This window comes from Phocoena sinus, chromosome 19 (genome assembly GCF_008692025.1).
Source record: "Phocoena sinus isolate mPhoSin1 chromosome 19, mPhoSin1.pri, whole genome shotgun sequence".
Taxonomy (NCBI): Eukaryota; Metazoa; Chordata; class Mammalia; order Artiodactyla; family Phocoenidae; genus Phocoena; species Phocoena sinus.
Window position 1 is genome coordinate 4413254 of NC_045781.1, and position 27854 is coordinate 4441107.

A 27854-nucleotide genomic window follows, 5' to 3' on the forward strand; every position below is an offset into this window, starting at 1 on the left:
TTTGCTTGATTTGACTCTAAAACTTGCTTCTGAAATAGATATTCCTAGGGTCTGAAAGTTTGTCCAGTTTTTTTTTACTGTGATAATCCACTTTTAGTTAGTGGACAACTTCTGGTGGACTCTATGGAGTGGGTTTACTTGGCAACAGAAAGCTTTTATGGAGAGTACTTTCCCTCATATGTTGCAATATACTCCAGCTGCATACAAAATCACCACTTGAAGCTACTTACTGGAGTGGACAGCATGTTCTACAGTGTGAGATAGAAAGTATCATGAGAGCCTGACTGATAAGTCTTTCCCGGTTTTTATTCTGGTTGAGGAGTGTCACAGAAGCATGTCTCAAGGGCACTGTGACAATGTTGCTTACATATACTAATGACCATCCTTTATGAACTTCAGTAAATGGTATAGGAATTTCTCCTACGAATAACATTGCCCAGGTTCTCGTCCTCATAGCTGTGAGGCTGTTGACTAAACTGTTGTTCACGCTCCATATTTTGTCACCTGTGTGTGCCTTTATTCATTCTACCTCAACACCTAATTTTGAAGCATGTTAATAAAAGCTTATGAATTGGTGTGATACCTTCAATGATAAGCTATAGTTCGTTTTGTTTAAGGCACTGCTACTTTCATTTTGTACAGTTCTGTGCATTATGTATGGTCTTGATTTTTGTTTATTTAGTCATCAGGTCTGTATTTTTTATGATATTAGTGTTGAAGATTGAATTGGGGAAAGGCCCCCTGCCGTGTTGGAACTGGCGATCAGACCCTTTTAGAGGTCTTTATATATTCTCAATTTTTAACCTATACTCAGTTATATAATTTGCAAATATTTTCTCCCATTTCATAGTGTCTTTTCACTTGATTGAGTGTGCTTTGATGAACAAGTTTAGGATTTTGATGTAGTCCAGTTTATCTGTTTTTACTTTGTGGCCTGTGCTCTTGGTGTTATGTCCAATTAATCATTGCTGAATCTAGTGTCAACAAGTTTTTCCCTATATTTACTTATAGGACTTCTATACTTTCAGGTCTTATGTTTAGGTCTTTGATCAATTTTCCATTAATTTTTGTATATTGTGTAAGATAATGGTCCTTCTTTGCATATGGATATTCAGTTTCCTCAACATTTTTTTAATTCACTCTACAAATTATTTGTTCATTTGCTTGTTTATTTTATTGAATTATACTTAATTTACAATATTGTGTTAGTTTCAGGCGTACAGCAAAGTGACTCAGTTTTATATCTATATATATACAGATACATACATATACACACACACACACACATTTTTTCAGGTTATTTTCCATTATAGGTTTTTATGAGATATTGAATATACTTCCCTGTACTATATGGTAAATCTTTGTTTTTTATCTATTTTATATATAGTAGTATATATATGTTTTTTATCTATTCTATATATAGTAGTATATATGTGTTGAACCATCCTTGTGTATCTGTTAATCTCATACTCCTAATTTATCCTTCCCCCTCTTTCCTGTTTGGTAAGTTTGTTTTCTATATCTGTGAGTCTGTTTCTGTTTTGTAAATAAGTTCATTTGTATCATTTTTTAGATCCACATATAAGTAATATCATATAATGTTTGTCTTTCTTTGTCTGACTTACTTCATTTAGTATGATAATCCCTAGGTCCATCCATGTTTCTGCAAATGGCAATATTTCATTCTTTTTTATGGCTGAGTAATATTCCACCCTATCCATTCATCTGTCAGTGGACATGTACATTGCTTCCATGTCTTGGCTGTTGTAAATATCGCTATGAACATTGGCATGCATGTATCCTTTTTGAATTAGAGTTTTCATCTTTTCCAGATATATTCCCAGGGGTGGGATTTCAGGATCATGTGGTAACTCTATTTTTAGTTTTTTAAGGAACCTCCATACTGTTTTCCATAGTGCCTGCATTAACTTACATTCCCATCAACAGTGTAGGAGCGTTCCCTTTTCTCCACACCCTCTCCAGCATTTGTTACTTATAGACTTTTTAATGATGGTCATTATGACCAGTGTGAGGTGGTACCTCATTGTAGGTTTGATTTGCATTTCTCTAGTAATTAGTGATTCTGAGCATCTTTTCATGTGCCTATTGGCCATTTGTATGTCTTTAGAGAAATGTCTATTTAGGTCTTCTACCCAACTTTTTTATTTTTTATTTTTTTTCTGTGGTATGCGGGCCTCTCACTGTCGTGGCCTCTCCCGTTGCGGAGCACAGGCTCAGCGGCCATGGCTCATGGGCCCAGCCGCTCTGCGGCATGTGGGATCTTCCCGGACTGGGACACGAACCCACGTCCCCTGAATCGGCAGGCAGACTCTCAACCACTGCGCCACCAGGGAAGCCCCTCTTGTTTTGTTTTTTTTTTAATTACAGATTCTATTTCATTTCTAGTGATCAGTCTGTTCAAATTATGTTTCTTCTTCAATTTTGGAAGGCTGTATGTTTCTAGAAATTTGTATATTTTTCCTAGGTTGTTGATTTTGTTGGCATATAACTTCATAGAATTGTCATGAATTTTTGTATTTCTGTGGTATCAGGTGTTATTTCTCTTTCATTTCTTCTTTTGTTTGTTTGGGTCCTCTCTTGTTATTGATGAGGCTGGTCAGAAGTTTGTCAATTTTTATCTATTCAAAAAACCAGCAATTGTTTTTATTAATTTTTCTCAATTTTTTTATCACTATGTTTTATTTTCTCTCTGATCTTTATTATTGTCTTCCTTCTGCTGACTAGGTTTTGTTCTTCTTTTTCTAATTCTTCTAGGTGATAGTTTAGGTTGTTTGAGATTTTTCTTTTTTGAATTAGGCCTCTATCACTATGAAATTCCCTCTTAGGATTGTTTTTGCTGCATTCCATAGATTTTTTTTTTTATGGTTGTGTTTTCATTGTCATTTGTCTCAACATATTTTCTGATTTCCTCTTTGCTTTAATCATTGATGCATTGGTTTTTTAGTAGCATGTTTAGTCTGCATGTAATCGTTTTCTTATTTCCCTTTCTGCGATTAATTTCTAGTTTCATGCTGTTGTGGTCAGAAAAGATGCTTGAAATAATTTCTATCCGTTTAAGTTTGTTGAGATTTATTTTTTGTCCTTGTATGTGGTGTATTGTAGAGAATATTCCATCTGCGCTTGAAAAAGAATGTGTATTCTGGGTTTTTTGGATGTAATATCCTGTAGATATCAATTAAGCCTCACTGTTCTATTGTGTCATTTAGGATCTCTGTTGCCTTATTGTTTTTCTGTCTGGAAGATCTGTCCATTAATATTAGTGGGGTATTAAAGCATCTTATTATTATTGTATTCCCTTCGATTCCTCCCTTTATATCTGTATTTGTTTTATGTATTTAGGTGCTCCTATATTGGGTGCGTATACGTTAATAAGTGTAATGTCCTCTTCTTGTAGTGATCCTTTTATCATGGTATAGGGTCCTTGTCTTTTTTTATGGCCTTTGTTTTAAAGTTTATTTTGTCTGATATGAGTATTGCTACCTCCACTTTCTTGTCATTTCCATTTGTGTGAACTATCTTTTTCCATCCCCTCACTTTCAATCTGTATGTGTTATTTGCCCTAAAGTGGGTCTCTTATAGGCAGCATATTGTCGGTTCTTGTTTTATTTTGTGATCTGCCACTATGTGTCTTTTGACTGGAGAATTTAGTCCATTGACATTTGAAGTAATTCTTGATAAGTATGTACTTACTGCCATTTTAAACCTTGTTTTCCAGTTGATATTGTATTTCTCCTGTGTTCCTTTTGTCTTTTTGGTTTTACTTTTGTGGTTTGATAGTTTTCTTTTGCATTATGCTTGAGTTCCTTTCTTTTTGGTTTTTGTGACTCTTTTGTATATTTTTGATTTGTGGTTACCCAGGTTTTCAAGGATGTTAACCCTCACATTTTGTGATTTTGGTGTCCTATGTTACATCTTCATGTTTATCCTTTTGCTGTTTGTTGTAGTTATAATTGCTTTCATAAAATTTTTTTGATTGTTTTTTAATCCATGAATTGGCTCATTTATGTGATTTTCAATCCTTTTATATATTTACCTTTTGTATTGTGATTTTTCCCTTTCCTATAGATTCTTCTTTTCTATTTAGAGATCTTTTCAATATTTCTGTTAGGGTGGGTTTAGGATTGCTGTATTTTTTTAGTTTTTGCTTGTCTGAAAAATTCTTTACCTCTTCTATTCTAAATGATCATCTTGCTGGGTAGAATATTCTAGGTTGCAGGTTTATCCTTTTCAGGACTTTGAATATATCTTGCCACTATCTTCTGGTCTGCAAGAGTTTCTGTAGAGAAGTCAGCTGATAGCCTTATGGGGGTTCCCTTGTAACTGACTTTGTTTTTCTCTTGCTGCCTTTAGAATCCTCTCTTTAACTTTTGCCATTTTAATATGTCTTGGTGTAGATCTCTCAGCTCTTCTCATTGTGTGATTTCTGTTACACTGTCTTCCAGATCACTTATTCATTACCTTTAGTTCGGTTTTTATCTCGGCGATTGAGTTTTCTAGTTTTGTTTGGCTCCTCTTTATGTTTTCTAGTTCCTTGCTACAGTGATCTGCATTTCTATTTGAGAGTCTTTCTTAATACCTTCAGCATTTTTATTACCTCCTTTGTGAACTTGGGGCTTATAGACTGAAGAGGTCTGTTTAATTTTTTTGTTGTTTCAGGAGATTTATCTTGTTCTTTTACTTGGAAGTATTCCTCTGCTTTTTCATTTTATTTATATTTCTCTATGAATTTAGGAGCAACAGTTATCTACTGTTGAAGGGCTGCTTTTATGCGGGAGCATCCCTGAATAGGCTGTGTGTGTGAGTCCAAAATTTTTGGTGCAGGGGCTCTTTTGGTATGGGCGCTTGCCACCTCTTTCGTCAGGGTGTGCTGGCCATTGTCCTCTTTATTTTTTTGTGGTACGCGGGCCTCTCACTGTTGTGGCCTCTCCCGTTGCAGAGCACAGGCTCTGGACGCACAGGCTCAGCAGCCATCGCTCATGGGCCCAGCTGCTTCGCGGCATGTGGGATCCTCCTGAACCAGGGCACAAACCCGTGTCCCCTGCGTCGGCAGGCGGACTCTCAACCACCGCGCCACGAGGGAAGCCCCCATTGTCCTCTTGATAGGTGGTATGTTTGTTGCGGTGACCAGAGCCTGCAGTGGATGTTTGGCAGGGCCTCTTCTTTGCTCGGTGGTTGTAACAGCCCTGTAGTTGAAGTACTGGTGGGGGTAGAAGCCCCCAGGTCCAATTCTAAGCTGTGACATGAGGTAGGCAGGATTTGATCACCCTGCTGGGAAAGGAGCTATGACGTGTTCCTCCCCAGTAGCCCTCCACTGGGACGTGTGACTCTGTGACACCGCCTGCTACCCGGTGTGTGTGCGCCAACAGAGTCCACAGTTGCTGGTGCTGCCCCCAGACCCACCTCCACTGCAGGAGCACTTGGTAATAGGCTCAGATTCAGCCCAACTCCACGTGTGTGAGCCCACAAAGTCCACTGCTGCTGGTGCCATTCCCCAACTCAGCCCTGCTGCCAGAGTGCCAATAATCGGGTCAGACGCCCTTCCAGTGACATGTGTGCGCTCCCCAAACCTGCCACCCATGCACACTCCCAAAGCCTGCGACGGCCAGAGCTGTGCCCCCCTGAGCACCCTGACAACGAGGCTGCTATGGCAGGCCCACGCCCCTCTCTTTGTGCATTGATAGTGGGCTCCTATTGCAGACCTGCACTCTGTCCTGCACACAGCCCCAGCTGTGGCCCAGACCACGCTCCAGGACCTTTGGGCCGTCTCTGCACAGCAAAACCGAGTTCTCTCCCCGAGTATGTCGCCGAGGCCTGAGTTTCAGCACCCAGTTGCTGTGCACACCAGGAGGCACATATCTCGGGCTGGGAAGTGCAGCAGCATGGCAAGGACTGGCTGTGCTGCTCTCTCCCTACCCTACTGGCCACAAGCCAGCTCCTGCACTCTCCTCTCTGGTGTCGAAAGCTCCCCTCCCTGTCCTGGCGGACCTCTCAGCCAGTCGAGGAGTTCCCCGGGGTGTGGGAACCTTTCTTCCTTCCTAGCTCCTTCCCAGGGGTGCAGGTCCCATCCCGACTCCTTTCTTCCCCCTTTTGTCCTAACCAGTTAAGTGGGGAGCTTTCTTGCCGTTTTTGTTGTATGAGATCTTCTGCCAGCTTTCAGTAAGTGTTCTGTGAGACTTGTTCCACATGGAGATGTATTTTTGGTGTATCTGTGGGAGAGGAGGAGCTCCACATCCTTCTGCTCCACCATCTTGGTCTCCTCTCAGCATAGTTCAGTGGACTGCCCTTCCCCCACTGAGTGGTACTGACACCCTGTGGAACATCATTTGACCATATACACAAGTTTATTTCTGACATCTTTATTCTGTTCCACGGGTCTGTCTTCATGCCAGTACTGTGCCACTTTGATTAGTTTAGCTTTGTGATAATTTTGAAATAATTGTGTGACCTCCAACTTTGTTATTTTCAAACTTGTTTGTACTCTGAGGGTCTTCAGATTGCATATGAATCTTAGGATGGATTTATGTATTTCTTCAAGAAATGCTGTTGGGATTTTGCTAAGAATTGTGTTGAATCTGTTGATCATTTTGGGTATTATTGACATCTTGACAGTACTGCCTACCAACCCATGAACTCGGGATATATTTGCAGTTACTGGTATCTTTTCTAATATTTTTCAGCAGTGTTTTTAGGTTATAGTGTAAAAATGTTTTCCTCCTTGGATAAGGTTATACCTACATATTTTATGTTTCTAATTTTTCTGAATTCATTCATTAGTTCCAGCAGGATTTTTTTTTTGTGGAATCTTCAGTTTTTTCTACACATTAGATCATGTAGGTTGTAAACAGAAAAAATTCTTCTTCCCTTTTCTATTCAGATACCTTCTATCTATATTCCTGCCTATGTGTCCTTGCTAGGACTTTCAGTAATGTTTTTAGAAATAGTGAAAGTAGGTATCCTTCTCTTGTGCCTGATCTTAGAGGAAAAGCTTTAAGTCATTCCCCATCAAGTGTGATGGTAGCTGTGGGCTGTTAATATATGGCCTTTATTATGTTGAGGTAGTTTTTTTTTTTTTTTTTTTGCGGTACACAGGCCTCTCACTGTTGTGGCCTCCCCCGTTGCGGAGCACAGGCTCCGGACGCGCAGGCCCAGCGGCCATGGCTCACGGGCCCAACCGCTCCACGGCATATGGAATCCTCCCAGACCGGGGCACGAACCCGTGTCCCCTGCATCGGCAGGCGGACTCTCAACCACTGTGCCACCAGGAAAGCCTGAGGTAGTATTTTTTTTATTTCTAGTTTACCGAGTGTTTTTACCGTGAAATGCTTGTCAAATGCTTTTCAGTAGAAATGATCATGTAGTTTTTTTCCCGTCATTCTGTTAATGTGCTGTTTTACATCAAAAGATTTTCATATGTTGAACCATCCTTCTATTTCAAAAATATATTCCTATTAGTCACAGTATACAATCCTTTTAATGTGCTGTTGGTTTCCATTTACTATTATTTTATTGATGATTTTTGCATCATTATTCATTAGAGATTGTAGCCTCTGGTTTTCTTGTAGTGTCTTTGTCTGGCTTTGTTATTGGCGTAACTCTGGCCTCATAGAGGGAGTTTAGAACTGTTCCCTTTCCTTCAGTTGTTTTGAAGAGTGAAAGCAAGATTGCTCTTAATTGTTTTTAAATGTTGAGAAGAATTCTGCAGTGAAGCTACCTGGCTTTTCTTGGTTGTATGGTTTTCGATTAGTGATTTCAATCTCCTTAATAGGAATAGGTCTGTTCACATTTTTTTATTTATTCATGGGTCAGTCTTGAGAGGTTATATTTTCTAGGAGAGTATCCATTTCTTCTGGGTTATCCAACATTTAGGTATAGAATAGTTCTTAGTATTCTCTTAGAATTTTTTTGATTTCTGTAGAATCATTTGTAAATGGTTGTGATGTCCCCTCTTTCATTCCTGATTTCAGTAGTTTGAGTGTTCTCTTTGTGAGTAAATGTAGGTGTTTGTCAGTGTTTTCATCCTTTTCAAACAACCATATTGTAGGATTGTAGTTTTCTGTACTTTTTATTCTGTTTCATTTATCTCTAATCTACTTTGTTCTACTTCTGTTAGCTTTTGTCTTTTTTCTTCTATATATGTATATTCCACATATAAGTGAGATCAGTATTACTTTTTATGTCTGACTTATTTTACTGAGCATATAGTCTCAACATCCATACATGTTGGTACAAATAACAGAATTTCCTTCTCTTCTATGGCTGAATAATACTGCATTGTGTATGTTTACTAGATTTTTTTTTATCCATTCATCTCTTGGACACTTTAGGTTGTTTCTATGAGTTGGCTGTAGTGAATACTGGTATAATGAATATGGGAGTGCAGGTATCTTTGTAAGACAGTGATTTTATCTTGTCCGATATATACCCAGCAGTGGAACTGCTGCATTATTTGATAGTTTTTTTTTTCTTTAATATTTTGAGGTAATTATATACTGTTTTCCATAGTGGCTGCAACAGTTTTCATTCTTCCCAGCAGTGCACTAGTGATCCTTTTTCTTTCCCACATTCTGCTCAATACTTGTTATCTCTTGGCTTTTTGATGATAACCCTTCTAAGGGGTGTGAGGTGATATCTCGTTGTAGTTTTTTTCTTTAATAAATTTATTTTATTTATTTATTTATTTGGCTGCATCGGGTCCTTGTTGCTGCACGCAGGCTTTCTCTAGTTGTGGCGAGCAGGGGCCACTCCTCTTTGTGGTGCGCAGGCTTCTCGTTGCAGTGGCTTCTCCCGTTGCAGAGAACGGGCTCTAAGGCATGTGGGCTTCAGTGGTTGTGGCACATGGGCTAAAGGTCCTGGGAAGGTACTGGGGAAAAGTGCTTATTGCTCAAGGAAGGCATAGTTTGTAATACTCTGTTGGATGTTAGTAGGTTAAGTGAAGAACAACAAAACACAAAATATTGGCTATCCATTCTTAGGGGAAAGACAGAATCCAGAAAAGATCATTTCCCATTCCTGGCCGTATGGAATAGGGACCTGAGAACATGTGCTCAGCAAAACTGCATATTTGCTGTGGACCAAAGACCACTGGGTACCTCCTTTTTCTTCAATAAATGGTAGGATTTATTTAAGTTTCATTTCTCTGTTTCAGCCTAATGTGTTATGAGTGATGAGGACTCCATATAGGACTCTGACTCAAGAGGAATCTCATGAAACTTATGAAATCCTCATGTGTGACTGGAGTCATGTTTTGGTAGAACTTCTCCTTTCCTTTTCTTCTATCCTTAACATACAAGGTTTGATGTATTTTGTGTGAACAAAGAAAGGACAAATTATTTCTGATAGAAGCTGCACTAACATATATTATTTCCAACTAATTATCACCCTGCTACGCAGTTATACATGACATTTGCTTGGTTTCTCAAAGATGTACATACTCTGATATAAGGTAAGACGTGAGCCCTAGTTACAGGCTCTTCCACGTAAGTTTTGTATGGTTTCTCTCTACGATGGAGTCTCTCTTTATTGAAATATAATTGATATACAACAGTGTTAGTATTGGCTGTACTATATGAGGTAACACGTGCATACTTTATGAAATCATCACAATGATATGTGTAGCCATCTTTCCTCAGCTACTACCATGCTCCTTATGCTGGATATTACATCCCCATGACTTACCTATTACGTAGAGGTCTGTGCCTCTTAATCCCCTTCACCTATTTCACCTGCCGCTGCACCGCCCTTCCTTCTGGCGACAACCACACATTTGTTCTTTATCTGTGAATCTGTTTTCCTTGTCTTGTGCTTTTGCTTCGAGTCCACGTATAAGAAAGATCGTGCAGTATTTGTCTTTCTATGCCTGACTTCTGTCACTTAGCATAAAATCCTCTAGATCTATCCACGTTATTGCAAATGGCTGGGCTCCTTTTCTTAAGGGTGACTTATATTCTACTGTGCGGAATGGACATACAACATCTCCTCTAAGCATTCATCTATTGATGGACACTTAGGCTGCTTCTCTGTCTTGGCTACTGGAAATAATGCTACAATGAATATTCAAATGCCTATATTTTCTCAAATTACTGTTTTTCTTTTCTGCCAGTAAATACTTCAAAGTGCAATACCTGGTTCATCTGACGGTTTTAATTTTTTAGGAACTTCAGTAATGTTTTCCATAAATGTTGCACCAATTTACAATCCCAGCAATAGTGGACAGGGTTCCCTTTTCTCCACACCATTGCCAATGCTTGTTGTCTTTCTGATGACAGCCATTGTAAACAGGTGTGAGGTGGTACCTCATTGAGCTTTTTTTTAATATAACTTTTAAATTTTTATTTATTTAGCTGCATTGAGTCTTCGCTGCTGCACACAGGTTTTCTCTAGCTGCTGAGAGCAGGGGCTACTCTTTGTGGCGGCACGTGGGCTTCTCATTGCGGTAGCTTCTCTTGTTGCAGAACACGGTAGTTGTGGCTCGTAGACTCAGTAGTTGTGGTTTGCGAGCTCTAGAGTGCAGGCTCAGTAGTTGTGGCACACAGGCTTAGTTGCTCCATGGCACGTGGGATCTTCCCGGACCAGGGCTCGAACCTGTGTCCCCTGCGTTGGCAGGCGGATTCTTAACCACTGCACCACTAGGGAAGCCCCCTCATTGAGCTTTTGATTTACCCTTCCCTTATGATCCGTGACTGTGAGCATCTTTTCATGTGTCTGCTGGCCATCTGTATGTCTTCTTTCTCCTTGATAGACTCCCACATGTTAAGTAAGGCTTGACTACATGTGCAAATTTTGTCTGAATCGCTTTAAAGTTTCTTTCTTATTATAAAATCTCTGGTGACCCCTAAACCTTGAGCTTTGGACCAAAGCATTGCCACTTATGTGAGGCTTATGTTGTTTTCAGTATGTATTTTGAGATGCCTGGTGAGGCTTGCAAATTGAGTATGAGATTTGCAACACTCATTACATTTGTAAGGTTTTTCTCCAGTGTGGATTGTTTTATGTTGAGTAAGATATGAATGTCTTGTAAGGGCTTTGCCACACTCATCACATTTGTAAAGCTTCTCTCCAGTGTGAGTTCTCTCATGACCCCAAGGTTGTGACCGTTCAATAAAAGCCTTATCACATTTATTACATTTAAAAGGTTTTGCTCCTGTATGAATCCTCTGGTGTGCCAAAAGGTTTGAACGCTGCGTAAAATGCTTGCCACACTCATAACATCTGTGTGGCTCCTCTCTAGTATGGACTGTCTCATGTTGAGTAAGATATGAGCACACTGTAAACGCTTTGCCATACTTGAGACATCTGTACGATTTCTATCTGGTATGGATTCTCTTGTGCCTGTTAAAGCTTGAATGCTCGGCACAGGCTTTGCCACACTCAGGACATTTGTAAGGTTTCTCTCCTGTATGCACTCTCTGATGTGTTGTGAGGTGTGACTGGTGGTTAAAGGCTTTGCCACACACATTACATCTGTAAGGTTTCTGTCCAGAATGAATCCTCCTGTGATTCCTGAGGTTTGAGCTTTTGCTAAAAGCCTTCCCACAGTCCTTACAGCTGTAAGGTTTTTCTCGAGTGTGTGTTCTCCTGTGCTGCGCAGGTGACGACGTGTTTTCCACACTAGGAGGAACTCTGTGAAGTGGTGAAACTGAGGAACCACTGCTGACTGGCTTCTCACCTTGACCGCACGCATACGCTTTCTCCTCAGCGGCACATCTCCGCAGCTGAGCCGCCTGGGCCTGCAGCCTCACTCCAGGTCTGCTTTCCAAACACCTGAGATCTCTGTTTCCAGCAAGGCTGACGTTATTTTTCGTTGTTAACAAACTTCTTATGGATGGCTTGTCGTGCGTGAAGTATTCACGTGCATTACTTCGTACAGAAACACTCTGAGGAAAATTAATTAAGGACTTATTATCTTGATCTTCTCCGTGAGTGAGATTTTTGTTATGGGTCAAAAGTACTTCTTTGTCATCTCTTGCATCACAGCCCCACTCACTCTCACATTCCTGCACACCTGCACAGACTTCCTCGAGGTCAAAATCCTTGATGCCGTGACTTTTACTTCTTTCTAATGTCACTAGATGACATAGTTCTCCTTTAGAAATGTCCTCTCTTGGTGATAACTCCTTGATTGCAAATCCAGCAGAAAGGCTTCCTATTAAATGGAGTTGGAAAATAAATATTTTATACTGACTTAGATAATTACATAAAAAGTCATATACAATGAACAGTTTTCTCAAACATGGTATTCAGACATCACTGTTATATACAGTTTAATTTTCTTTTTATATATTTTCCCATATTACTGTTTTCTCTGATCTTAGATAATAGAGTTTCAAACATACACTACATACATATTTTGCAATGTATCTGGATAATTAAATGATAGTCCATAGTTAGAATGTCTACCTATGTACTGGCTTATAAAAATCCAGGCATGAAATCATCATTGAGATTTGAGACCGTCTTCCCTAATCCTTAACCTTTATAATAATGTTAATCACATGTGAGTATGATGTAAGAAAAAAATATTTTTTTAAATCTGTATATCACAATAATAAGTGATAAAGCATTTACATAACCCATGATAAATCAAGCAGGTATGGTAATAAATAACCACATTTACACAAAATAATGTCTCTGGAATTCTAAAAGATTCTCCGGTAGGTACCAACAACAACAAAAAAATTTCATTTCAGAAGGAACACTGATAAGCACTGAATTTTGAAATATCAGATTCAGGTAAATGTATGTATAAAGTTTAAGAATCAGGGAAAACGGTCTGAAATTTTCAGTCATTGTCATGCCTGTGATTCTACACAGTTCAACTACCTAACTGTGGAGTGTCATTTAATTGTATACTTGTATGGCAAAAAAATATATATATATGTGGTATATAATGTATGCTTTAAAATTGTCATCTTAAGGTCAGAGAGAACATCTGTATGGAAAATAATTAGAAAAAGACAACAGCCAAAATATAGTGTAGGCCAAGGTCAATTTCATAATAACCATGACCAAAAAATGACACATCTAGTTAACTAAAGGTAACTTTACAGTCCTCACTATCTGCCATGCAATATTTCAAGCCCCTATAACAGCATTAATTATTTAATTATTCTTGAGGTAAATTATCACAGTATTTCATATAAAAACACACATCTAACTCACACAGAAAGCAAATTCAAGAGACAGTTTGAACCTGGGTGTGCAGAGTAACATGACATGTTCATATGTATTAAGCAGCATCGTCCATTCAGGCAGTACAGATTTTAAGAAAATTTAAAGGAAATGTATCTTAGAAATGTTTCAAGGAAGATACGGGCAGTGAGTTGTGTCACTTACACTGTCCCGTCACTGTCCTACCATTCCCAGATAATGATAGGAGTCACGTCCAGCACGTGTTGATGTACACAGTGACCAGACCGAGTCGCTGATCTGAGCAAACTGTACTGTGTGCAAGTAGGGGTCCTTGCTTATGCAGTGTGTGGGGTATGGGGAGGGGTGGGGTCTTATGGGAACTGGGGAGCCCAAGTGCTAAATATGGACACAGTACTAAGAAGTACCAATAGACTTCACTTAGATCCTGAGGGAAGGCCAGGACTGGGATTTAACAAAGCAAGAGTGAAGTAGTGGGCAATGTGGGAGCACTGCTTGTGCTTGCAAATCTAGCTTGTGCTTGCAAATCTATGGGAAGAGGACTGTACTGCAGCAGATGAAAGCCTCACCTTGGGAAAAGAAGAACTGCTGTAGCAAGAAGCATAAACATGACTCATTCTATGGAAACTATATTGTTGGTATGAAGGAAATGTGGAAGATATTAGGAAGACAGAGAGTGCTGTTATGGGAAGACTGTAGGTTTACATCTATTCCAATATTTGCTCTAAACATGATCAAGCTGAGTATCCCACAAATTCCATTCCTAGGCATATATTATTTGTTCTGGAAGATATGTACAAGAATGTTCTTTGCGGGACCTAAAAGCAAAACCTGGAGAATGAATGAATTCACTCTGTGTGAACACATGTGGATGCAATAAACCCTCTCAAGGGTACAGCAATGGAGGATGATCATGGTTGCTGGATGATGATCTCTTGGCAGGGGCGACAGAGGTTGACTGGTGGAAACAAAGCTAACAGGAGGCTTTTGCCAAGGTTTAACCTCTGTGGATGTGATTATATTTGGTAAGAATAACTTTTAAACTACTTATTTTTAAATCAGAATATCAATTTTAGCATGAAGTTTTTTAGTGTAAACAGCTTTGTCATATAAAAGTAACAGATCTCTTTTGCAGGAATTTTTTAAAGTATTTGAAATCATATCTTTGGATCTTTTAACATTCCAATCCCAAACATAAAACAGACATCAGATGAGAAGCGCTCTTACTGTAAGTATATCACTAAAGATATACTTACTCTTATCAATAGAAATTAATATGCACTTAACAAAAAGTAATGAATTTTGACTTCTGGAACAGCAACAGAAAATAGTAACCTTAAGGGGCATTACTAAACAGCCTAGAGGGGAAAGAACGACTTGTATGGACAAGTGTTGTTCACAGCAGGGTTTAACCATAGAAACAGTTCTGGCATTGCCCAGCTGATGCATGGCAGAGTTCTATGTGCAGAGATGTGGTCAACAACATAAGCAGCCAATTAATAGCCTGAAGAACAGGACGATAATAGGATGTATATCCACAAGGACCAGGTGACTTTTGATGAAATTTAGTTGAAGGAGAGGACAGGGAACAAAAGAGGCTTCATTGAAATATGTAGTTCAAGGAACGTAAGAAAATTTCTGAGAAACATTGTTAGAAGCAGTAATAATGAGGAAACCATGGAGTATAAAAAAATTACCTACATTTCCTTAAATAAAATGAGTTATTTAAATATCAGCATACCAAGATGTGCATGAAGAATCTACACAGAGAGAATAATTATTAGAATAAATTAATGTTGGGGAAGCTAGTAAAGTAGTCTTGTTCAGGTTTCAGAGGCAGCACTAGGCCTCTCTGACCGGGCAATGACCCTAAAAGCTGGCTACATGCCAAACTGCTGAGCTCCCTGCAGGCAGCACACCTTGTAAATCATTAGATAAGATAGGGCGTAAGTCTGGGGCCTTCTTGCACCCTGAGGGCCTGGCCAGCCCCCAGGGATCAGAGAACACTCCAAGACTTATGACTTAAAACCAAGGCATTTATGACAATAACCAGAGCTACAAATTTGCACACAGGCTGACTATCGTCAGCCTGTGGCCTGATGCTAAAAGCAGGAATCCTTCCAGTAGCAAACAAGTCTCACCCATGGGGTGGATGTACCGTCCGGGCCTTCCCAGCTGGGATTCCAGATTGCTGCTGAAGGGACTTCCCAGTGCTGCTTGGATCTGGATATAGGTGCTTCCCCAATTCCATGATGTAATAAACCTGTCTCTACTATACTTTCTTAGTTATACTACTCTTAATTAGTATACTGTAATCTTTTAATTCAATGAACTCTCTGAATTCTTGTTTAACTGAGTGTAAGAGTGGTTATTTTGCCAGCAACTCCTACGAACCTAAAATGAAAGTAAAACTTCCAGCAAAACAATTATTTGCAGCAAAAAAAAATTGAAATTAAAATAGAAATCAAAACTTCCTTATAGAAAACTACAGCAAATCAATTGAATGGTAACCTGTGACTAAAACTTAATAAGAAAAATTTAATTGAGGAAAATGTGTGTTAAAACAAATGTGATACCACTAAACACCTATGATAGTGGCCAAAGTACAGAACACTGAAAATATTAAAAATTAGAAATGATGCAGAGCAGCAGAAACTTTCATTCATTGCTGATGGGAATGCTAAATGGTACAGCTAGTTTGGAGGAGTTTGCAGTTTCTTACAGTCTTAAATATGATCTAGCAATCGCACTACCTGGAAGTTACACAAATGAGCCAAAAACTTTTCTGCGTGCAAAAACATGCACATGAAATAGAAAAAATAATCCTAAAATTTGTATGGAACCAGAAACCGAATAGCCAAAGCAATCTTCAGAAAGAATAAAAAAGGTGAAGGCATCCCATTCCCTGATTTCAAGCAATGTTACAAAGAATGGAAACTAAAATGCTACTGGCTTTAAAGCAGACGTAAGTCAATGGAAGAGACTAGAAAGCCCAGAAGTAAACCCACACATATGCAATCAATAAATTTACAACAGAGGAGCCAAAAATATACAAGGGGGAAAGGACAGTGTCATCAATAATTAGTATTGAGAAAACTGAAAGGCACATACAAAAGAATGAAACTGGACCACTATCTTATACCATATGCATAAATTAACTCAAAAGAGAGTAAAGACTTGAATGTAATACCTGAAAAAAAAAACTCCTAGAAGAAAGCATAGTAAGCTCCTTGATATCTTGTCAGTGATTTTTTGAATCTGAAATGAAAAGTAAAAGCAAAAGAAACAAAAATAAACAAGTAGGTCTACATCAATCTAAGAAGTTTGTGGACAGCAATGGAATCTGTCAACAAAATGCAAAGGCAACGTATGGGTTGGGAGAAAATATTTACAAATCATATTTAAGGGGCTTAACATCTAAATTACATAAAGATCTCACAGCTCAACAGCAAAAACAACAAAAATTCTGATTAAAAAAAAAAATGGGCAGAAGATCCGAATAGATTTTCTTCCAAAGAAACCATACAGATGGTCAACAGATACATGAAAAGATGTTCAACATCATCATCAGGAGAATGAACATTAAAACCACAGTGAGATCTCACCTCCCAATTCTTAGAATGGCTTTAGCATAGACATAAATGTACGACAAGCAAGTGTTGGCAAGGATGTGGAGAAAAGGGAATCCTTGTGTTCTCTTAGTGCCAACACTACGAAAAACAGTACAGATGTTCTTCAAATAAATAGAACTAACATAATATCCAGCAATTCCATTTCTGGGTATTTATATGATGAAAATGAAAACACTATCTCAAAAAGATATATGTATCCCCCTGTTCACTGCAGTATTTACAATAGTAAACAACCTAAGTGTCCATCAATGAATATAAATGAATAAAGAAACTGTGACATGTCTCAAGATATATAGTGTAAAAAACTTGCCATGTGTGACAACATGAAGGGCATTATGCTACCTGAAGTGAGTGACAGAAAGACAAATACCTTATGACTGAATGATGAATGGGGGATTTTTGGGGGGGGGGGGTCTTTTTTTACAGAAAAGCTAATTAGACATATCAGTAAGCCATGCTGTATTTAAAGTAAACTACATCTAATTTTTGAATTTTCAATTTTTGTCATTATCCACATCATGACTTCTTCCTACTAAATGAATCCTGGTAACAAGCCAGGATGGACAAAAAAATAACAAGTAGACTTAGCTCCACTTTATTAGTCAGATATTATTAGGAAAAGGATCAACAATACACTTATCATCTTCCCAAAGGATTAAGTTAATGGAAGGTGGTTTTCCTGTCAAATGAGGTAACACTGTCTTCTAGACCAAGGTTTTTGGGAGTGAAACTTTATCTGCTCAAAACATGTCTTATACATTGACAATTAATTTTGTAAACAGGAAATGTAAAAACAAGATGAATGTAGTCAGAAAACAGTAGCCATGGGTGGAGGGGGCGTGGTCTAAGGAGAGCAGCATGGGTGTTGTGATCCACATGATTATTTGTGCAAACACAGTTCTCAGAGGCTGCAGGTAGAAACAAAAGCACCCCCAAGTGGGCCTAAGTACCTTTAAGCCCAGAAAGTTAAGACTGAGGAATACTTATAATTAACCTAAAGGCCTCCCAGTCACGAAAATCCATTTTGGGACTGTTACTGTGGATGCTATAAGAACCTAGTTTAAAAACAAAATCTCAATTATCTCCTGCACCCTTTAAGCTTCTACCCTCTAAAAGTGAAAAGGAAACCTACAAAACAGTAAAAAAAAATACCCACCAATCATAAATATCTGACAAGACACTTGCATTTAGAAGATATAAAGAACTTATTTATACTCAACAAAAAAAGACAACCCAATTTTAAGATGGGCAAAGGACCTGAACAGACATTCTCCAAAGAACAAAGAAAAATAGCCAATATGCACATACAGAGAAGATGTTTAACATAATTTTTCAATAGAAAAATGCAAGTCAAACCCAGGATGAGGTACAACTCCACACCCCCTACAATGGCTGTAGTCAAAGAGACAGATAACAAGTGTTGGTGAGGATATAGAGAAACTGGAACCCTCATACACTCACTCCTGGTGGAAATGTCAAATGGTGCAGCAGCGCTTTTGGAAGACACTGGCAGTTCCTCAAAAGATTAAACAGAAAATTACCACATGACCAAACAACTGCACTTTTAGCTTTATGCAAAAGGAAATGTAAATATACGTCCACAAAAAACGTTCAAAAATGTTTCTAGCAGTATTGTTCACAATAGCCAAAAGGTGGAAACAACCCAAATGTCCAACAACTCACAAATGGATAAACAAAATGTTGTATTCGTTCATGGACTATTACGAGGCCACAAAAGGAATGAGGAACTATTACGTGCCACAAAAAACAAAAAACAAACAGGCAGAAATAAATTCCCTGCATATAAGTATTTATAGCAGCATTATCCATATCATCTAAACTTGGAAGGAGCCAAAATGTCCTTCAGTTGGTGAACGGAGTAATAAACTGTGGTACATCCAGGCAAGGGAAATATTATTCACCACTAAAAAGAAATGAGCTATCAAACTATGAGAAGTCATGGAGAAAATTAAATGGATATAACTAAGTCAAAGAAGACAATCTGAAAACACTATATAAACTGTTTGATTCCGACTAGATGACATGCTGCAGAAGGCAGATGTATGAAGCCAGTAACAAGATCTGTCATTGCAGCAGTTAGGAGGGAGGGAGAGATGAATAGGTAGAGCACAGAGGATTTTTAAATAATGGAATTACTTTTTATGGTACTATTATGGTACACACATGTCAGTATACATCTGCCCAAACCTACAAAATATATAACACCTAGAGTGAACTCTAACATAAATGTGGACGTTGAGGGGGTAATTTATGTCAATGTAGGTTCCTCAGTGATAACAAACATACTCTTCTGTCGGGTGTTGATTATGAGGGAGGGTCTGCATATCTGGGGTGGAAAATACATGGGAAATCTCTATAACTTCCACCTAATTCTTCCATGAACCTAAAACTCCTTTAAAAAAGATAGCCCATTAAAACAAAGGTGTATGGGTTCATAATAGGTACTAAGTAATATGAAACAGTAAAAGGAATAGACTATCTTTTCAAAAACTTCTAGAGGTTATACAGCTTTCAGGGAAACAAATGTTAAGTCGGGGACTTCCCTGGCAGTCCAGTGGCTAAGACTTCGCCTTCCAATGCAGGCGGTGTGGGTTCGATCCCTGGTTGGGGAGCTAAGATCCCACATGCCTCGCGGCCAAAAAACCAAAACATGAAACAGAAGCAATACTGTAACAAATTCAATAAAAGACTTTAAAAATGGTCCACATCAAAAAAAAAAAAGGCAAACACTCAAAACAGAAATCCTATAAAATGTTAAAGAAATATTCATTCCAAACCCCAAATTGTAGATATAAAACAAAGAACACTAAGAATATCATCAAAAATACAGAACTGGCCTTCCCTGGTGGCGCAGTGGTTGGGAGTCCGCCTGCCGATGCAGGGGACACTGGTTCTGGGAGGATCCCACATGCCGCGGAGCGGCTGGGCCCGTGAGCCACGGCCACTGAGCCTGCATGTCCGGAGCCTGTGCTCCACAACAGGAGAGGCCATAGCAGTGAGAGGCCCGCGTACTGAAAAAAAAAAAAAAAAAAAAAAAATACAGAACTGATGACTGAATAAAGAAAAATGAAGGCCAGTTGTAACAATGAAATTTGCAAGATGAAAGTTATCAGTGCTCTAAAAGCAAAACAAGTAACAGTAGAGTTTAAATGTCAGCATCTACCCCATCTAGAAACTAAAAATACTACAAAATAGTTTGTATACCAGTAAAGGCAAATGTACAATAAAGGTAGGAAATCATGCACACACAAAGCTAACAGGGCAGGGAGGTAACAAGACAAAAGTAGTAAAATCATCTATATCCACAGTAATTAAGGGATACACAAAACAATTAGATGTAAAATATGATATCAGAAACAGTAATCATGAGAGGAGGAGAGTACAAATGCAGGGTTTATAAAATGTATTTGAAATTAAGAGATCAGCAACTTAACCATGTATATATAGACTGCTATATAAAAACCTCATGGCAATTGCAAACCAAAATGCTATAACAGATATATACACAAGAAAAAGGAGTCCAAACACAACACTAAAGATAGTTAGCAAATCACAAAAGGGAAAAAAAGACCTACAAAAACAAATCCAAAACAATTAACAAAATGACAGAACATTCATATCAATAATTACCTCAAACATAAAAGTACTAAATACTCCAACTGAAAGACATAAACTGGCTGAATGGATATAAAAACAAGACGTGTATATATGCTACCTACAAGCAACTCAATTTAGAACTAAAAACACAGAGACTGAAAGTGAGGGGATGGAAAAACGTATTCCATACAAATGGAAATCAAAAGAAAGCCACAGCAGCAAACAAAATATACTTTAAAATTAAGACTGCTGGGACGTCCCTGGTGGCACAGTGGTTCGGAATCCGCCTGTCAATGCAGCGGATATGGGTTCAAGCCCTGGTCTTCGAGGGTCCCACATGCTGCGGAGCAACTAAGTCCATGTGCTGCAGCTGCTGAGCCTGCACTCTAGAGCCCATAAGCCACTACTACTGAACCCACATACCACGACTACTGAAGCACACATGCCTGGAGCCCATGCTCCACAACAGGGGAGGCCACCCACGAGAGGCCCACACACTGCAAGAAGGGGTAGCCCCTGCTCACTGCAGCTGGAGAAAGCCCACGTGCAGCAGTGAAGACCCAATGCAGCCAAAAATAATTTTTTAAAAAAAATTAAGACTCCAGTCCGGGAGGATCCCACATGCCGCGGAGCGGCTGGGCCCGTGAGCCATGGCCGCTGAGGCTGTGCATCTGGAGCCTATGCTCTGCGACGGGAGAGGCCACAACAGTGAGAGGCCCGCGTACCCCACCCCCCCCCAAAAAATTAAGACTGTTAGAAGAGATAAAGGACACTACATATTGATCAAGGGATCATTCTAGAAGATATAACAATTGTAAATATACGTGCACCCAACATAGGACCACCTAAATATATAAGGCAAATATTAACAGACATAAAAGTAGGACTCAGCTGTAATAAAATAACAGTAGAGAACTTTAACACCCCACTTACCTCAATGGACAGATCATCCAGACATCAATAAGGAAACACAAGCCTTAATAACACATTAGACTAAACTGACTTGATATAAATATAGAGAGGGGGACTTCCCTGGTGATGCAGTGGTTAAGAATCCACCCTCCAATGCACGGAACTCAGGTTCGATCCCTGGTCAGGTAACTAGATCCCACGTGCATGCCTCAACTAAGGAGCACACATGCTGCAACTAAGACCAGTGCAACCAAGATAAAGAAAAATTAAAAATAAACTTTAAAAATAATAAATAGAGAGCATTCCATCCAAAAGCAGAATACACATTCTTTTCAAGGGCACATGGACATTCACCATGGACAGATCGCATGCCAGGCCACAAATCAAGCCTTGGTAAATTTAAGACGACAATCGTATCAAGCATCTTTTCCCACTACAGCACTGAGACTAGAAATCCACCACAGGAAAGAAAAACGGCAGAAACACAAAGGTGTGGACGCTAAGCAATATGCTGCTGAGTAACCAGTGGACCACTGAGACAATCAAAGAGGAGATAAAAAATACCTGGAGACAGCAGCCTAAAGAGAAGGCATGACGATCCAGACAGCAAAAGCACTTCTAAGAGGGAAGTTTATGGCGACACAGGGATCAAGGAAAACTTCAAATTAAGCACCCAACCTAACCTTACACCTAAAGGAACTAGAGAAAGAAGAACAAACAAAAACGAAAGTTATAGAAGGAAAGAAATAACAAAGATCAGAACAAAAACAGACAAAATAATAGGAAGTGGAAGGAATCGAGATGGCAGAACAGAAAAACGTGGAGATCACCTCCTCCCACAAATACATGAGGAAAAATTCTCACAGAATACCTAGTGAATGCTGACAGAAGGTGTCAGACAACTGAAATTGCCAGAAAGACCACTACATAACCGGGCAGGATCAAAGGAAAAAACAGAGAAGGAATTGGGACATGACCTCAACTCTGGGGAGAGAGCTGTGAAACAGGAAAGGTTCCCTCAACCTGGGAACCCCCCTCACTGGTGGGAGATCAGCCACGACGGAAAGGGAGCCTCCGGGGAGAAAGGGCAACAAGCAACCTGCGGCAGGCAGGACAGACGGATGAGCACAGAAGGCCTGTGTCACCTATGTGCTGCAACTCAAGCTTCGGCAGACAGACCCTGGGAGAGGACGGGATGGCTGCATGGAAGCAGCCTGAGGCAGCTGGAGTGTGGCACAGGCTGCAGCCAGGGGTGTACCCAGACAGAGCCCAGACCTGCGTGAGAAGTGCCATCACCAACAGGCACGTGAAGGGAGGGGTGGCCCATCACAGCAGCCCCACTCTTGGCACGCTCACAGCAGGCACGGCTCTGCCTCTACAAGCTCTCGGAGCACGCAAGTGTGGGCTGCCCACCCATGGACGTGGGGCCGACGTTAGAGCCCTCTCCCCACAGCTGTGCCATCTGTGGGCTTACTCTGCCACTGCTGCCCCACAGGTCTTGTAAACTCAGCATCTGTGGGACACCCAAGTGGGTTACGGGGGCTCCCATGGCGGGCGCACGTCTGGCATCAGCAGCTGCGGGCTTTGTGGGTACACCCACGTAGAGGCAGGGCCAGGGTTCAGCAGCTTCCGTAGCTTGCGCTGTGATCCTGGTACCTGACTTCAGTGTATCTGTATCTACTGATTTGTGCTGGTGGCTTCATGAACAGAGAATCTGAGGGCCAACAGGGCCTACTGCCTGCATTCCCACAGTTGAGGCAGGGCCAAGAGCAGTGCTGACAACACTTTACTCTGAGCCCACACGACAGGTGACAGGCGACCACACAACGCAGTCACCGGTGGACAGCCCTTGCAGAGGAATACTCAGAGGATCCTCTCCCAATGCGAGTGCTCCAGTCCTGCCTACCTCACATGGCAGCTCAGAAACAGATGTGCAATTCTACTCCAACAACTGGGGACCAGACCCTGCCCCAACAGGGCTGTGACAACCACAGAGCAAAAAGGAGTGCCTAATCAATACCCATCGTAGGCTCCAGTCACCCCTAAACCAGTCACACCCGCATCAAGGGGATAACGGACAGCACACAGTGAGGAGAGACGTGCACAGTATCCATACTAAAAACAGCTCTAGCACCAAAAATATTAGACTCACACAGGCTACACAGGGAAGCTCCCACACAGAAGCAGCCCTCCAAGACCACAGAAGATAACTGATTCTCCTAAAATCATAGAGTCAGAGAAATGTAAGTAAAATGAAGAAGCAAAGGAACCACTCCCAAATCAAAGATCATGAGAATTCCCCTGAAAGAACAATGAAACAGAACTCTCCAGTCTAATAGACTCCAAGTACAAAAAGGAGGTAATAAAAATATTGAAAGAATTATGAAAGGCTATTGAGAGAAATACAGATTCCTATAAAACAGAACTAGAAACTATAAAAAGGAGCCAAGTAAAATTAGAAAACTCATTTGCTGAGGCAAAAGCTGAGCTGAAGGCAATGAATCACAAACTGAATAATGCAGAATGAATTAGTGATATGGAAGATAAAATAATGGAAATCACCCACTCAGAACAGCAGGCAGAAAACAAAAGAAAAAAAATGAAAGCAATATACAATACCTGTGGGATAATATAAAGCATGCCAATCTATGCAGAATACTGATCCCAGAAGAAAACAGAGAAAAGGAGATCAAAAATGTATTTGAAGAAATAAATGAAAGAGACAAAAAAAAAGATCAATAAAACTAAAAGCTGGTTCTTTGAAAAGATAAACAAAATTGATAAACCTTTTCTGAGAAACATGAAAAAATAAAAGGGACAGGTCCCAAATCAATAAAATCAGAAGTGAAAAAGAAGTTACAACAGACACCACCATAATACAAAAGATTATAAGAAACTACTATGAACAAGTATATGCCAATAAAATGGACAACCTAGAAGAAATGTACAAATTCTTAGAAAAGTACCATCTCCCAGGACTGAACCAGGAAGAAATACAAACTATGAATGGTTCAATTACCAGTAATGAAATTGAATCAGTAATTTTAAAACTCCCAAAGAACAAAAGTCCAGGACCAGTGGCTTCATAGCTGAATTCTACAAAACGTCTAGTGAAGAGGTAACACCTATCCTTCTGAAACTATTCCAAAAAGCTGCAGAGGAAGGAACACTTCCAAACTCGTTCTGTGAGGCCAGCATCACCCTGATACCAAAACTAGACAAATATATCACAAAAAAAGAAAATTACAAGCCAATAACATTGATGAACATAGATGCAAAAATACTCATCAAAATACTAGCAAACCGGGCTTCCCTGGTGGCGCAGTGGTTGACAGTCCACCTGCCGATGCAGGGGACACGGGTTCGTGCCCCAGTCCGGGAATATCCCACATGCCATGGAGCAGCTGGGCCCGTGAGCCGTGGCCGCTGAGCCTGCGCGTCCGGAGCCTGAGCTCCACAACAGAAGAGACCACAATGGTGAGAGGCCCGTGTACCGCAAAAAAATAATAATAATAAAATAAAATAAAATACTAGCAAACCTACTCCAACAATACATTAAAAGGTTCATACGCCATGATCAAGTGGAATTTATCCCAGTTGTACAGGGATTTTTCAGTATCTGCAAATCAACGTGATACACTACATTAAAAAATTGAAGAATAAAAACCATATGATCATCTCAATAGATGCCAAAAAGCCTTTTAATAAAATTCAACATCTATTTATGATAAAAACTCTACAGAAGGGCTTCCTTGGTGGTGCAGTGGTTGAGAGTCCGCCTGCCGATGCAGGGGACACGGGTTCGTGCCCCGGTCCGGGAAGATCCCACATGCCGCAGAGCAGCTGGGCCCATGAGCCGTGGCTGCTGAGCCTGCACGTCCAGAACCTGTGCTCTGCAATGGGAGAGGCCACAACAGGGAGAGGCCTGCGTACCGCAAAAAAAAAAAACAAAAAACTACAGAAAGCAGGCATAGAGGGAACATACCATGATAAAAGTCATATGTAACAAACCCACAGCTAACATTACAGTCAACAATGGAAAGCTGAAAGCATTTCCTCTAAGATCAAGAACAACACAAAGATGCCCATTCTCACCATTCTTATTCAACATGATTTTGGAAGTCCTAGCCATAAAAGAAATCCATGGAAAGGAAGAAGTAAAAGTGTCACTGTTTGTAGATTACATGATACTATACATAAAAAAGCCTAAAGACACCATCAGAAAACTACTAGTTGAATTCAGTAAAGTTGCAGGATACAAAATTAATACACAGAAATCCGTTGCATTTCTATACACAAAAAATGAAAGATCAGAAAGAGAAATTAAGAAAACAATCCCATTTACCATCACATCAAGAAGAGTAAAATACCTAGGAATAAACCTGCCTAAGGAGGCAAAAGAACTGTATTCTGAAAACTGTAAGACACTGATGAAAAAAACTGAAGAGGACAGAAAGAGATGGAAAGATATACCATGTTCCTGGATTGGAAGAATCAATATTGCCAAAATGCCTATACTACCCAAAGCAATCTACAGATTCAATGCAATACGTATCAAATTACCAATTGCATTTTTCACAGAACTAGAAAAAAAAAATTTTTTTAATTTGTATGGAAACACAAAAGACAAATAGCCAAAGCAATCATGAGAAAGAAGAACAGACCTGGAGGAATCAGGCTCCCTAAGGACTAAACTACAAACTACAGTAATTGAAACAGTATGGTACTGGCATACACAAAAAAAGACATGGATCAATGGAACAGGATAGAAAGCCCAGAAATAAACCCACATACCTATGGTCAATTAATCTACCACAAAGGAGGCAAGAATATACAATGGAGAAAAGATGAGCTCTTCAATAAATGGTGCTGAGGGCTTCCCTGGTGGCGCAGTGGTTGAGAGTCTGCCTGCCAATGCAGGGGACACGGGTTCATGCCCCGGTCCAGGAAGATCCCACATGCTGCGGAGCGACTGGGCCCGTGGGCCGTGGCCGCTGGGCCTGCGCGTCCAGAGCCTGTGCTCTGCAACGGTAGAGGCCACAACAGTGAGAGGCCCACGTACCGCAAAAACAAAACAAAACAAAATAAAACAAAAAACAATAAATGGTGCTGGGAAACCTGGACAGCTACATGTAAAAGAATGAAATTAGAACATTCTCTAACACCATATACAAAAATAAACTAAAAATGGATTAAAGACCTGAATGTTAAGACCAGATACTATAAAACTGTTAGAGGAAAACATAGGCAGAACACTCTGACATAAATCACAGCAGTATCTTTTTGAATCTGTCTCCTAGACCAATGGAAATAAAAACAAAGGGGACCTAATTAAACTTAACAGTTTTTGCACAGCAAAGGAAACCATAAACAAAACGAAAAGACAACCCTACAGAATGGGAGAAAATATTTTCAAAAGATGTTACCCACAATGGATTAATTACCAAAATATACAAACAGCCCAGTATCAAAAAAAACAAACACAAAATCTTAATTAAAAAATGGGCAGAAGATCTAAATAGACATTTCACCAGAGAAGACATACAGATGACCAAAGGCACATGAAAAAATGCTTGACATCACTAATTATTAGACAAATGGAAATCAAAACTACAATGAAGTTATCACCCCATTCCGGTCAGAAAGGCTATTATCAAAAAGTCTATTAATTCTGAAGAGGGTGTGAGAAAAAGGAACCTTCCTAAACTGTCGGTGGAAATGTAAACTGGTACAGCCACTACGGAAAACAGTATGGAGGTGCCTTAAAAAACTAAAAATAGAGTTACCATATGATTCTTTAATACCACTCCTGGGCACATATCTGGAGAAATTTATAATTCAAAAACACATATGCACTGCAATGTTCATACCAGCACTATTTACAATAGCCAAGACATAGAAGGAACCTAAATGTCCATCAGCAGATGAATGGATAAAGATACTGTAGTATGTGCATACAAGGAAATATTACTCTGCCATAAAAAAGAATGAAATTTTGCCATTTGCAGAAACATGGATGGACTTCAAGATTATCATACTAAGTGAAGTAAGTCAGAAAAGGAAAGGCAAATACCATATGACATCATTTATAGGTGGAATCTAAGATATGACACAAATGAACTTATCTGTGAAACAGACTCACAGACATAGAGAACAGACTTATGGTTTCCAAGGGGAAGAGGGGGCACAGGAGGGATGGACTGGGAGTCTGGGTTTAGCAGATGCAAACTATTATATATAGAATGGATAAACAACAAGGTCCTACTATTATAGCACAGGGAACTGTATGCAATATCCTGTGATAAACCTTAATGGAAAAGAATATAAAATGTACATATATGTATAACCGAACCACTCTGCTATACAGCACAAATTAACAGAACACTGTAAATCAACTACACTTCAATTAAAAAAAAAAAATGAGGCCAGCATCACACTGATACCAAAACCAGACAAAGATATCACAAAAAAAGAAAATTACAGGCCAGTATCACCAATGAACATAGATGCAAAAATGCCCAACAA

At 39.7% G+C, this 27854-nt stretch overlaps 1 protein-coding gene across 1 annotated transcript in view; it reads right to left on the reverse strand.

Moving 5' to 3' along the window:
* Positions 1-7200: 7200 nt before the first annotated feature.
* LOC116744054 (zinc finger protein 677-like) overlaps positions 7201-27854 on the reverse strand; it is a 46423-nt gene continuing 25769 nt past the window's right edge. Inside the window, exon 7 of the mRNA XM_032613340.1 lies at positions 7201-12163. Coding sequence (XP_032469231.1) covers positions 11325-12163 — 839 coding nt within the window. The 3' untranslated portion in view covers positions 7201-11324. The remainder of the gene's footprint in view (positions 12164-27854) is intronic.